This window comes from Pyxicephalus adspersus, chromosome 7 (assembly GCF_032062135.1).
Source record: "Pyxicephalus adspersus chromosome 7, UCB_Pads_2.0, whole genome shotgun sequence".
Taxonomy (NCBI): Eukaryota; Metazoa; Chordata; class Amphibia; order Anura; family Pyxicephalidae; genus Pyxicephalus; species Pyxicephalus adspersus.
In genome coordinates, this window is record NC_092864.1 from 47865755 (window position 1) to 47879048 (window position 13294).

Sequence of the window (13294 nt, forward strand, 5' to 3'; positions counted from 1 at the left end):
TAAATAGCCTGGAAACATCTGTTGGCTATTTTATTCTAAAAGCTTGCAACATGCCAGGATCTGCTCAGCATGGACAAAAAGCTAGGATTCAAAACAACAAACACAAATTTGAACAAATTTCTCTCTAATGTGGCTTGTTCAGGATTTGTAAATACTAAATGTGTGAAAGACATTTTCTGATTGGTTGCTATACAATTAATATTATTAACAATTGTTGTGGCTAACAATACGTGAGATACATTATACTTATCTCCATTATACATACACAGAGATGGAATAAAGAAAACATAAAATATTTATATAGACACACATAAAACATCTGTACATACAGTGAGTGATGAGATACAGGTAGTACACATTCACAGCTCGCCTATAATATAATATATTGGAGTGGAGTAAAGATATGTATACAGTAATGGAAATATATTATTTTTCAGTATTTTGTACAAGGTTATCAATTAAACCCTATTTTTCAGCTGACGCGATTGTGTTTATTTTCTTGTGGCTACTTTTTAGGCCTCTGGAACGTACCGGTGAAGACGTAGACATCATATTTGCCCGCTTGAAAGAAGTGAAAGCATTTGAAAGGTTTCATCCAAACCTGCTTCAGCAAATCTGTTTCTGCGGCTACTATGAGAGTCTAGAGAAAGGTGTTACACGTAAGTAAATCTCTTGCTAGAGATATGGGAGATGCTACCTTTTGTTACAGAGTAACACAAAATGAATAAAACAAAACTCCTTAACTTGGTGAATCTGGTAAATGAAAATTCACTCGTCTGGAAAGCCTCTTTTAAATATTCTTTAATAGCTTAGAGCAGTACCCTCCAAGCTATGGCCTGTGGGCCGGATGGGGGCTTTTACCTGATTTTTTTGGCTCTTGGGGCACAATTCCCTCCACTGATATTATTAGGACACTATTTCTCCCACTGACACCGGTGATGGGGAATTATTCTTCCTACTGACACCAGTGATAGGGCACCGTTCCTCCTCACAGATTACAAATATTGGATATTATTCTTCCTCCAACTGACTACAGGCACAAAATGTTTTCTTACCCTCCAATGTCCACCAATCCTGGGAATTTTTTACTCTCACTGATCGTCATGCTTGAGACGTCCCATGGATGTCAAGGCATTTTCTTCTCAATGAAGGATAGACTAAGTAAAGTTTAGATCCTGTGTTAGATTCCTATTGCCATCATTTACTGTCCTTGTTGATTGTTGGTAGATAAAAAAAAAGAGGAAACTCCTTGACACTCCACTTAATTATTGCAGCGCGCAGTGTCATTCCACTGTTTTGGGACTCCCGAGAGACACCTATGGTGCAACTCTGGTTGAGCAAAGTGAACTCTGTTTATTTGATGGAGGAGGCAAAGGCCATTAGCCTGCATATTATTGACAAGTTTTCTGTGACATGGGATGCATGGATCATTTTTAAATGAACAACCGTGTATCAAACTCTTTTTTCAAAGTAACCACCTACCCAACTTTTTTCTTTTTCTAGGGGTAGAAGAGAGAAATCAGTATTTAAGGCACATGTCATAAATGTTGGGTATGTGTTATTATGATAAATGTTTTTCTGCCTTTTTTTCTGGTACTGTTCCAACAAGTGTCTTAACTTGCTGCTTACGTGGAAATTGTTTACTGATGCCTTTTTGTAAGTTTATACTGTGATAATGTACTATTAATAGGTGATTCTGTTTATTTTGCTGCTACAAGATGTATACTGTTTTAAATTATTGTTAATTCTGTTTTTTTGCAAATAAAGTTGAAGTGTGACAAAAAAAAAAAAGGAAAAAAACAGACAGGCAGCATATAGGAAACATCTGGAGAAGCGGGGTTCCCTAAATGAGTTCTTGGTTATGATTTGGCTCTTAGTCAAATGTATTTTCTCGTTTTGTCAATGTAATTTGCAGACCATTCTTACATACTAAGGACTATAGGAACAGATATGCAAAGTAAATATCACCACTTGAGAGATGAAGTCTTTATTTTTCATTAGCTCCAATCGTAGGGTTAGATGGCTGCAAGATCAGGCTTTAAACTTTTTGCTAACCCTGATTAACGGGGCCTTGTTGAACCTTCATATGTGCTGGATAGTTTTTTGAAAACTTCTTATGACCCACATCTGGATGTACCTTTTAGGGTTTCATTCATTTCTGAACAATAAAAAAAAAAGGAATCGCATTCCAATCTGTAAAAAAATAAAATAAGGTTTTGACTAGATTTCCACATGTTCTAAATACATATTCAGAAACATAACTCATATAAATATAGTTAATGACACAATTTGTACCTCACACTATGGAAATAAAATCATTACAAAATAGTAAAACAAATGGTTTATTTCGGTAACAATAAATGGTGAAGGTTAATCATTACTCAAATTATACGGTGTAATAATTTTCATGGCAACATTTATGTACAGCATGTTATGGCATAAATGCTAGAAAGCAAATGTTGGAAAACTAACAGTATGTTTCAAGCCTAAAACAATTTAATTTTTGATTGTAATTAATTTTTATACATAAGCAGATAATAAATAAGGTAAATCAGATGATGTCAATGTGACATAATGCATAGGGTAGAGTCAAGGTGACATTTAACACATTTAGGTGATGGGTGATATCCCATGGGATGTTCTACCTGGTAGGTGAAACTGCACTTTTAGATACAGTATTACCTTTTATTAGACCATTGCTGAAAATGCAGTAAGTCCCCTTCCATTTGGAATTCAATAAAATTTTTTATATGCTGTTTGTTTATTTAACACACATTTGTGTATTCAGTTCATAATTGCAACAGGTTGTTGGTCTCTGTTGTACTTGAATATAAACCTATCCTAATATAAACTAAGAAATCTACTTTTACTTGAAAAAATAAGAAAACAAATTGATTCATGTCCTATGCTGTCCTAGGGCACAAAATGCGGAAGTCACTGCTAACATTCAAAGCAGTAATCAATAGAAAGGCAAATAAAGTGAATGCAAATAAAAACATACATACCGTAGTTTGTTGTTTTTAAATTATTTATTTTAAAGAGGAAAACATTAAATCACATAGTACTACATCACTAGTAGTATGGCTACCAGCACGTGTAACTGAGCGATTCAGAAGATTCAGGTTAAGAAAATCTTGGTTTATATAATAATCTTGAGTATATATGCTAAATTCACAGTTGTAATTACCGCTTAGATAAGGGATTCTTTTGAGTTAGAACATGGCATTAGTGTTGTATTACACATTTTTTATAACACACATTGTTTCTCGCTTATTACAGTGTATCGCCAGGGGGACATTGGCACTAGTTGGTATGCTGTGTTAACTGGATCCTTGGATGTCAAAGTCACCGAAACCAACAACCACCAGGTAAAGGGCTTTAATACTACCTTAAGTTCCTATCCTATAGACACTGCAAATTTGCTGCGCTGTTTGAAACCATTGACTGCAATAATGAGAGCAACTGAAGGAAGCTAAGAGGAAGAAAGTTTGCAGTGTAGCTAGTGGTGAAAATGACAGCTCCCTGGGATGGACCTGTCATCACTGCAGGGTGACTGCACGGTGAATGTGCTATAATCAGCAGCTATGCTGTGCTTACTTGCCGATTATGGCAGAAGCTCATCACCTACTAATGAGTTTAGTTACGCTTTTAGTGCTGTAAATCTCCCTTTTGTAATAATTTGGTAGATGCTGCCTAGTTATATGGAATGCACTTTTCCTCTGTATTACACCCAGTTCTTTAGGCCTTAGTATCACCTGCAATGCTTTTATATTTCAATATTTGTATTGTAAATTTTTGGAAGAAGAACAACATATACAGTTAGGTCCATAAATATTTGAACAGAGACAACTTTTTTCTAATTTTGGTTCTGTACATTACCACAATTAATTTGAAATGAAACAACTTGTTGAACTGCAGACTTTCAGCTTTAATTCAGTGGGTTGAACAAAAAGATTGCATAAAAATGTAAGGGAATTAAAGCCTTTTTTTAACACAATCACTTCATTTCAGGGGCTCAAAAGTAATTGGACAAATTAAAAAGCTGAAAATAAAATTTTCATTTCTAATACTTGGTTGAAAACCCTTTGCTGGCAATGACAGTCTGTAGTCTTGAACTCATGGAGACCACGAGATGCTGTGTTTCCTCCTTTTTAATGCTTTGCTAGGCCTTTACTGCAGCGGCTTTCAGTTGCTGTTTGTTTGTGGGCCTTTCTGTCCAAAGTTTAATCTTCAACAAGCGAAATGCATGCTCAATTGGGTTCAGATCAGGTGACTGACTTGGCAATTCAAGAATATTCCACTTCTTTGCTTTAACAAACTCCTGGGTTGCTTTGGCTGTATGTTTTGGGTTATTGTCCATCTGTAGTATGAAACACCTCCCAATCAATGTGACTGCATTTAGCTGTATTTGAGCAGACAGTATGGCCCTGATTTGTTAAAGCTCTCCAAGGCTGGAGAGAATACACTTTCACCAGTGAAGCTGGGTGATCCAACAAACCTGGGATGGATCTGGTCCAGGATTCAAAGCATTTGCTAGCAAAAAGCAAATGACATTGAAGAAATCCATTCCAGGTTTGCTTGATCACCCAGCTTCACTGATGAAAGTGTATTCTCTCCAGCCATGGTGAGCTTTAATAAATCAGGGTCTTAGTCTCTGAACACCTCAGAATTCAATCGGCTGCTTCTGTTCTGTGTCACATCATGGATAAACACTAGTGTCCCAGTGCCACTGGCAGCCATGCACGCCCAAGCCATCACACTGGCTCCGCCATGTTTTACAGATGATGTGGTATGCTTTGGATCATGAGCTGTTCCAAGCCTTCTCCATACTTTTTTCTTGCCATCATTCTGGTAAAGGTTGATCTTGGTTTCATCTGTCCAAGAAATAGTTTCTAGAACTGTTTTTTAGATGCAAAGTCCAATCTAGCCTTTTTCTTGAGGCTTATGCCTGCCTGCCTTGCAGTGCACCCTCTGTATTTACTTTCATGCAGTCTTCTCTTTATGGTAGACTTGGATATCGATACGCCTACTTCCTGGAGAGTGTTGTTCACTTTGTTGGCTGTTATGAAGGGGTTTCTCCTCACCATGGAAATGATTCTGCGATCATCCACCACTGTTGTCTTCCGTGGATGTCCAGGACTTTTGGCATTGCTGAGTTCACCAGTGCTTTGTTTCTTTCTCATATTAACTGTAGCAATATTGTATATTAAATTGTAGCAATATCCTAATATTGTAGAATTTCTCGGATGTTTTTTTCTGTTTTTGCCCCCCCCTCAAAGCAACTCCAGGCCTTTTATTTGCTTAATTGATAATGACATAACAAAGTAATTGCCCACACCAGCCCATGAAATAGCCTTTGAGTCAGTTGTCCAATTACTTTTGAGCGCCTGAAATGAAGTGATTGTGTAAAAAAAGACTTTAGTTCCTCACATTTTATGCAATCTTTTTGTTCAATCCACTGAGTTGAAGCTAAAAGTCTGCAGTTCAACTGCATCTGAGATGTTTCATTTAAAATTAATTGTGGTAATGTACAGAACCAAAATTAGAAAAAAAGTTGTCTCTGTCCAAATATTTATGGAGGTAACTGTATCTATACTATCACTAAAATCATATTTTTGGCAAAATCTTGAGTAAGGGTATTTTATTAAATAAAAAAATTGATTATTATGGTTGGTGAGAATGTATGCAACTGAAGGAACAGAATAAACACAAATTAAAAATTACGATAAAAAAGAAGAAATAGAGAGTAAAGCTCCCTAATGGGACAAAGAAGTTACAACCCTTCTTTACTTCCCCATCCTGGCAGGCAGCAACCCTAATGATATCAGCGTACTTAATTCTAAAGTGTATAGCTGTGATTGTTCACAGAGCCGAAATTTCTACTAAACATGATTTTACTTTTTTTTACTATAATACTTTATAGCTGAATTCAATAAGCCAGTATCATAATGGTTTACCTCTTCGGATTTTAGGAGATGGATTTTTCAAGGCCAATCGCTATTCTGTCTTAAAACTGGTCCTTGTACAAACAGATCACTCTTTTTTCACTTCATAGCAATATGTATGTTATACTAGTGTCTAATAAACTTATTTGGCTTTATTTTGGCCCACTAGGTGGCAGTGGAATGTTAGATTGCAATAAGAATATTTGCAATTCTTGTTAGCACAGTACTAGCATACCTGTAAATTGTTCATATTGTATTATGCCTACATAAAAATGACAAAAATAAAAACACTATGCCTAAACATAATTTAAAAGTTCACATACTCATTCTTCTGCTGATATGCATTTTATTGTTGTTATTAATTATTAAACTATTTATATAGCGCCAACATATTACTGTACAATAAATACGGGTTGCAAATAACAGACGCAGACAGTGACACAGGAGGGGAAGACCCTGCCCAGAAGAGCTTACAATCTAAGAGGAGGGGAATGTAAACACTCACTAGGAGGGGTATATGGAATGGTTTAAGGGACAGAAGAAGATGGAGAGAGGCAAGTTTGAAAAGATGGTCTTTAGAAGAATTTTTTTTTTTTTTTAAATGGCTCAGTTTAGGGCCAATTCTTTATCTTGTTTTCACCCTCAATCTCCTGTCTGCTCATGTGTGCGCTACTACTGAGCAGAACTTTACAGTTGAAGTGCGTAAAATCACTTTTATTAAACATGAAGAGGTGCTACAAGGCATCCTCTATTACTATTATTAGTCAAAAAGTCCTCATCTGTGCACCTCTCTGGTACAGTTTCATGTTTTTAATAAGGCCAAGACCTCTCTGTGGTTACTGGAGTCCTACCTTAATTCTGGAAATCTCATTATCTCGTGATACAAACATAGGCTTATTAGGAACAGGGCAAAGGTATAGGAACACAGGTCAACCAGTTAGATTTTGATTTAGCATAGGAAGTTAATATTTTTTCTTTTTGGTAAACTACTTTTTGATAAAAGTCTCCTAATCTTTCAAGACTTTCCTATTAAATACACTGTGTAGTGTCAGGTCCTCTGTAGACAGCTCTCAATTGTCACCTTTGGAGCCCATTTTCTCTTTCCCTTTTCCATTCTTAGTTTACCTTCTTTATTCTAATAACTATAAAAATGCATAATGACTATATTATCTGGTATACTACACCAACCCTTTCATTCAACCTTTGAAATAATAGAATTATTATTTTAAAAAGACAGTAAAGTTTTTTTAAAAAAAGCTTGTTTTTCTTCATCCAATATTTTTTTGCATATTTACTCCTCATAAATAGCAAGTAGTGGAGTGAAAGAGGTGTGCTTCCATGGCTATGTATTTTGTTTTTTGTCATTTCAGAAATTTGGAAAGTATGTTTCACAGCCAAACCCAGTAACCACATGATTAAACATTTATTGTAATGTAATATTTTATGTGGTTATCATTATACATTATTTACGTACTTGCTGCTCCATGGAGCGTTACATTCAGCTTTCCCACTGAACAGGTAATAAAATGCAGCCTTAAGATGAGATATGTAGAGGGCCTCATTTACTATATAGCACTACAGTAAGAAGCAAAGCCTGCCATGTCAGCAAGTATGGCTGACCTCATGTACACATAAAATTATAGACTATACAGAGAAAGATTATTTTAATTTATAGCAAAACTAATCTTAAAAAAAATCCCACTTACCTTTACTTTTGCACATGCCTTGATCCCTCCAGCGCTGTTCTTGATTTGGTTCCATGCTGGAATCTTCTTTTTTCGCAGTTCTGAGGAAGGGTTGGGCGCCGTAATCTTCTTCTTTTGGCTACATGACCCAATTTCTCACTGAGCATTTGGGAGATTGTGTGACGTAGCCCACTTAAAATGGCAAAAAAAAAGTGCTGATCTTACTGTGCATGCTTTTTCCCCCCATTGCAGTAAAAAGCAGGAAGCTTTAAGCTGCTTCTACTGTGCATGATAGATATCAAGTGGCTCAGGGCTCCCATTCAGTCTTTAGTGCTTGAAAAAGGCTGCCCCCTTTTTAAAAAAACAAAAAAACAAAAAAGTAATTTTGACCCTAAATAAAAGGGTTATCTGCCCTTTTATATAAAGTAAAAAAATTTGGTGATCGGTCTGCTTGACACACAAAGTAAAATATTTGCTTTCCGATATCATATGGGAATATAAAATATACCTTAATGAAAGGCTCCAAATGTATACATACAGTGCAATATGAGTATATACTCCATATAAAGAATGCTTGGGTGCTGCAAAACCATGGGGCTAACCATGATGGGGTATATATAGGAATACATTTTACACATAATAATGTTGCTGTGATATGCTAAGATGCTTTGTAACCCCCTCAATGAACTGCCTATATGTTATTTATGACTCTTGGTTTTAAAATACTTTACCATCTTGCACATTTATAAGTGGCAAAACATGCTAAAAGACACTTATAAATAATGTCTTATGGTTACAGTATGTGTACATTTATGGGTCTTGCAACCTTCCATAAACTATACAAAACTATAAAGTATGAATGAAAAGCAGACAACTTTTAGTGCCTGCACATATCTTTTACAACTGATTCTTAAGCTCTTTTTTAAACCTAGTGTGCTCTATAAAAAAACTGACCTAAAGCCAGAAAGTCTTTCTTGTGAATTACATATACTGTTTGTTAATTAGAGCACCCTGTGTTTTGGGGTTTTTTTTTTTACTCCCAAACTAAATAAAAAAGTCTCTACCTCTACTATGTAATCATAACCATGTTTTCACTCTATTGTTGTTAAACTTTCTGATGATTTACTCTTTTGATTGAGATTTCATCAAGAGAGTGTTAACCCTGGATCATTTGGCCAATGGACCAGAAACTGAATAAAATTGGGATTTATAGTAAAGATACCATATCATGGGAGTCAATGAATGATTAAAAAAGATTTTGTATTTAACTTTCCACAAATCATCCAAAACTGAAATCTGAATTGTAGCTTCATTGTTTTTTAATACAAATATTGTATATTCTATTTAAAGTGTGTGTCAACACTAACATCTTTTATTTTAGTTTTTCACTTTTAAGATTTTAGATTTTCACATAGAACTACAGGCCTGACTTTGGTACAGGTTGACAATCAAAAATCCAACAAACTCCGGACCTGAGGAGTGCTGGATTTTTGAAAAATCTGGATTTTTTTAATATTTACCTCTACACATAGGCCAGCCTTCCTCTCGTAGCACCGCGGACATCTGGCACAGTTCCAGGAAGCAGGCAGCATAGATGTCTCAGCGTGTATTTAGTGTAGCAAGCAAGACCTGCTTTCAACAGCTGTTTCTGCAGAACAGTACCATGAAAACATTAGTGGCCAAACACTGTAATGCAGTCCCTGTATTGAAAATGCGATCCGAAATTCATGCTGGGAAACTAAAAGAACCAGATTTTCCATTGTCAACCTGTACCACATCCCAGAGCTATACAACACCAACAATACAAAATATGGAACTTTAGGGTACAAAAAACAATTAAAAAATAATTTTATTTGTAATACAATATACATATTAAATACAACAATAAAATTCCTCCATAATGCTCTGGACAATTCATAGTCATCTGTATATTTCAATTAGTATTTATCCATTTCCTAATGCATGTGTTCCTCTATTTGCTAATATTGCTTCCCTAAGAGTAACAAAGTATAGCACAGCCTTATCATTCCATATACTGTTTGCAGGGAATGATTTGACCATTTATTCAAAATCAATTGCTGCCTCCTTAGCATACAAGATAATCAAGTGTAAGGCAATAACACTTTGCCACTTGCTACTTTCTTAAGCCCTGTAAAACCATTAGATAGATACAAGATGTATTTTACTGGAAAAACCTTTGTGATTGATTCCAATGACCAATGAATGAACAGGGCTATTCTGTTCTATGGAGAGGGGAGAGGGAAAGATGAGCAAACGTCACCCTGCTGTGCTCTTTTTCATGAGAACAAACATTTACCTATCCGCTGTGGCATATTGATGAACAACATTGGGGAATGTCTGTACAATTGTCAGATTTTCACCTGGGACAAGCATGACTGTTCATTTCAGGTGATAATCATCTGATGTTTGTAGAAACTGTAGGCTACATGTTGTCCCCTATCAGTGCTTAAATGTTGTATATTGGTCAAAGCCCCATTACTGTGTACTTAATTATCTTTTTTTGCACATTTTTATGACCCTTTAAATTGCACTTTTCATTGTAGGATGCTGTGGTTATATGTACGCTGGGAGTGGGAACTGCTTTTGGGGAATCAATCCTGGACAACACACCCCGACATGCCACCATTGTTACCAGAGAATTCAGTGAGCTCCTACGCATTGAACAGAAGGACTTTAAAGCTCTGTGGGAGGTAAGCTTTGTGGTTTACTAGTTCAAGAGAGCAGAAGTACCATGGCTGCAGTGGTTTTAGAAATTGATGGACCTATAAACCTATGTGTGGGTTGGGATCCAAATATTTGTGCACCACTTGATATCTGGGGTCCTTCCAAATGTTCTTCTTGTGAGACCGTAGAAGACCTGAGCAGGTCCAGCTGTCAAACAATTTTTGAAGGGTAAATGGGACCCTAAAAAATGGGATTTTATTAGGGAGTAACTATGATTTTAGTTACTCCCTTACTGATTAAGGCATGTTGGAATCCTCCTTTTTATGCAGAAAAGGCACAAGAAGATTTCAAAGACAACCTAACATTGACATTACAGATCAGACTAAATATATTGTGTTGGTTGATAGTGCTATCACTGTTGCAGCAGGTATGATGAAATATAAATATATTATTTTGTATTTACGTTATGCTAACACTAATTATTTGGCTTTCATTGCATTGATACATTGATAAATAACAACGTTTGTTGAATGAATATATTTTAAAGGAAATATGGAAAGCCGTTTGACAATTTTGATATTGAAAGGTGGTTTTACTACTGGGTATTTGTGGAGTGACATATGTAATCCATAAATAACAAATGGAAACACAGATTACAACAGTTGCTAGAAGATGCCAGATCAGCACTAGATGAGGCGTCTTTGTGTCATCTGCGGAGACATATGTGGTGTTTGGAAAAGGATTCCCTGTGCTTAGAGTCTATTTTGCATCATACTAGTGGCAGACTGGCAGACGTGTTCTTCAAAACGGAAATAAGATACAGAAAATTTAGATCTAATAAAAATAGCAATGACTAGAAAGAAGAAATCTGTCAGAATACAGCATGCAATCTCAGGAGTTATCATAATGTAAATAGACAGTGTTTATTGCTGTTATTGAGCTGCGTGGGAAGCATCATTCCAGACATTCCCATATGCATTGTTTTCTCTGTTTGGAAATGAATAATTTTAAATACGAAGTGCAAAGTTGCATTTAAATGTTTCTTCTTCCCTCCTCACATACCCTATGTCCTGTTTACACAATGAGGTATCCATGTATTTTGATGAAGCCCTTATCAACCTTTTGTACCCCTGAGGAACCCTTGAAATATAATTCAGATCTCTGGGTACCCCCTTCTTAAATTCTTTTATTGTGGGTCCCTGGGGAGAAAATCTTCTTACAGTGGAAGTCAGAATGCCTCCAATATAGATATCTAAAAAGAACATTGGTCCAATCCTTCCTATTTAGGGGGAAATTACCAAGGGGAACTGGACCCAGAACTATGCAGGCACCGTCAGACGGAAAGTCAGTTAGCCAATGCTAATGCGAGGAACCCCCTAAAAACTTCTTGAAAAACACTAGGAATCCTTGTTGAGAATAGCTGTTCAAATGGCATAACAATAGCAAACATAGAAGAGAGTAATCTTGAAATAATATGACTTCCAAACTACCTTCTTACCTTAAAATAAATTAAGTTACCAGTATGTTTGTGCTTTGGAGGTTAAACTTAAATTCATTCAACAACCCCATGTAACCAAAAGCAGTTCATAAAATCTCCCAAATGACAGAGTGTTTATAATTATTATTATTACACAGTAATTATATAGCGGCGACATAATCCACAGCGCTAATTAGTCATTTCCCTAGCTGTCCCTAAAACAGGGCTTACAATTTAATTTCTCTACCATAGTAATATGTCATTAATATAGTCTAAGGTCAATTTGGGAGAAGCCAATTAACCTAGCTTTATGTTTTTGGAATGTGGGAGGAAACCCACTCAAACAAGCAGAGAACCTGCAAACTCCATGCAGATAATGTCCTGGCCAAGATGTCCTGGCCAAAGCCAGACTGCTAAGCTTTAAGCCACCACACTGCCCACAGATGCAATAAGACAAGCATTAGCAAAAGTTTAGCCACTGTACTGTTAAGGTAGAGTTGGTTCCCTGTATTTCTAGCCCCAATGCTAGTCACATGGCTTTATCTATGTTTTATATTTCCTGTATTTGCAATGAAAACTGTGCATGAAAATCCCACACACTGAACTTCCCACATGTTAAAAAAAACAAATCTAAACTGAAAATATTGGAAGAAAACTGTAAAAGATACATAGGCTTGGGTAACCTTACTTGGACTTGATGTGATATCCTGCAAAAGCTGATAACATAAAAGAGTAAGAATGTTAAGAATGTTCTCCTGCACTGTGTTGGATTATCTTATTACAAGATTTGGGATCCTTGGCTTTCCCAGGATCTCACAGGGAGGTCCAGTAACATCACGGATTCCCACAAGACCCAGGTTGGAAGATAACTTGACTTTCCTCTTCATACATCGTCTGCTTGAAAAAAGTAACAGTTAAGAAAATGTCATAGACATATTTTATACTGTCTGAGATGCCTGTAATATCAGAACCAGGCCTTGGAAATCTTTCCTAAGGATAATAATGTATAAAGCGCTAGCAACACTCCAATATCTCAGGATGTCCAGTTTGTACAGCTGTTGTACAGTAAATAATTGATAGGGCACGGTTATGTTGCCTCGCTTTTATAACCTAGACTGATGTTGGATAGTATCTGAAAGACTTAATGGAGATTGCAAGGCATCCTGGGTCAGAGATTACTAAAATATTTATATGATGAGTGGACAGTTTAAGACTGCAACTCTGAGCAAATTCTTCTGATTTACAATCTCCTCTGACACACAAGCCCTGGAAGGTTTCTGATGTCATTTCTCCTTTAAGCCCTGGCCAAGATGACATGGCCAGATATGTTCCAGGGTCACCTCTGGAAACCCAAAGGTTCTGAAAGCAGCAAAAGATGAGCGTTAGCTCTCTTTCTTCAAGTGACAGTGTGAGATTTAGGAGAAGGAGAGCTGTAGATGTACTCTTTGTTATTTCTGGCGTTGCCTCTGCAGTTTCTGTCTAGAAATATCTTGTCAAAACGC

The 13294-nt window shown here is 36.3% G+C and overlaps 1 protein-coding gene across 4 annotated transcripts in view; it reads left to right on the forward strand.

Moving 5' to 3' along the window:
* The window catches only part of RAPGEF4 (Rap guanine nucleotide exchange factor 4), a 169480-nt gene that overhangs the window by 11612 nt on the left and 144574 nt on the right, over positions 1-13294 (forward strand). For all 4 annotated transcript variants that reach the window (XM_072418341.1, XM_072418342.1, XM_072418343.1 and 1 more), the window contains exons 2-4: positions 517-659; positions 3280-3368; positions 10195-10341. In XM_072418341.1, coding sequence (XP_072274442.1) covers positions 517-659; positions 3280-3368; positions 10195-10341 — 379 coding nt within the window. The remainder of the gene's footprint in view (positions 1-516; positions 660-3279; positions 3369-10194; positions 10342-13294) is intronic.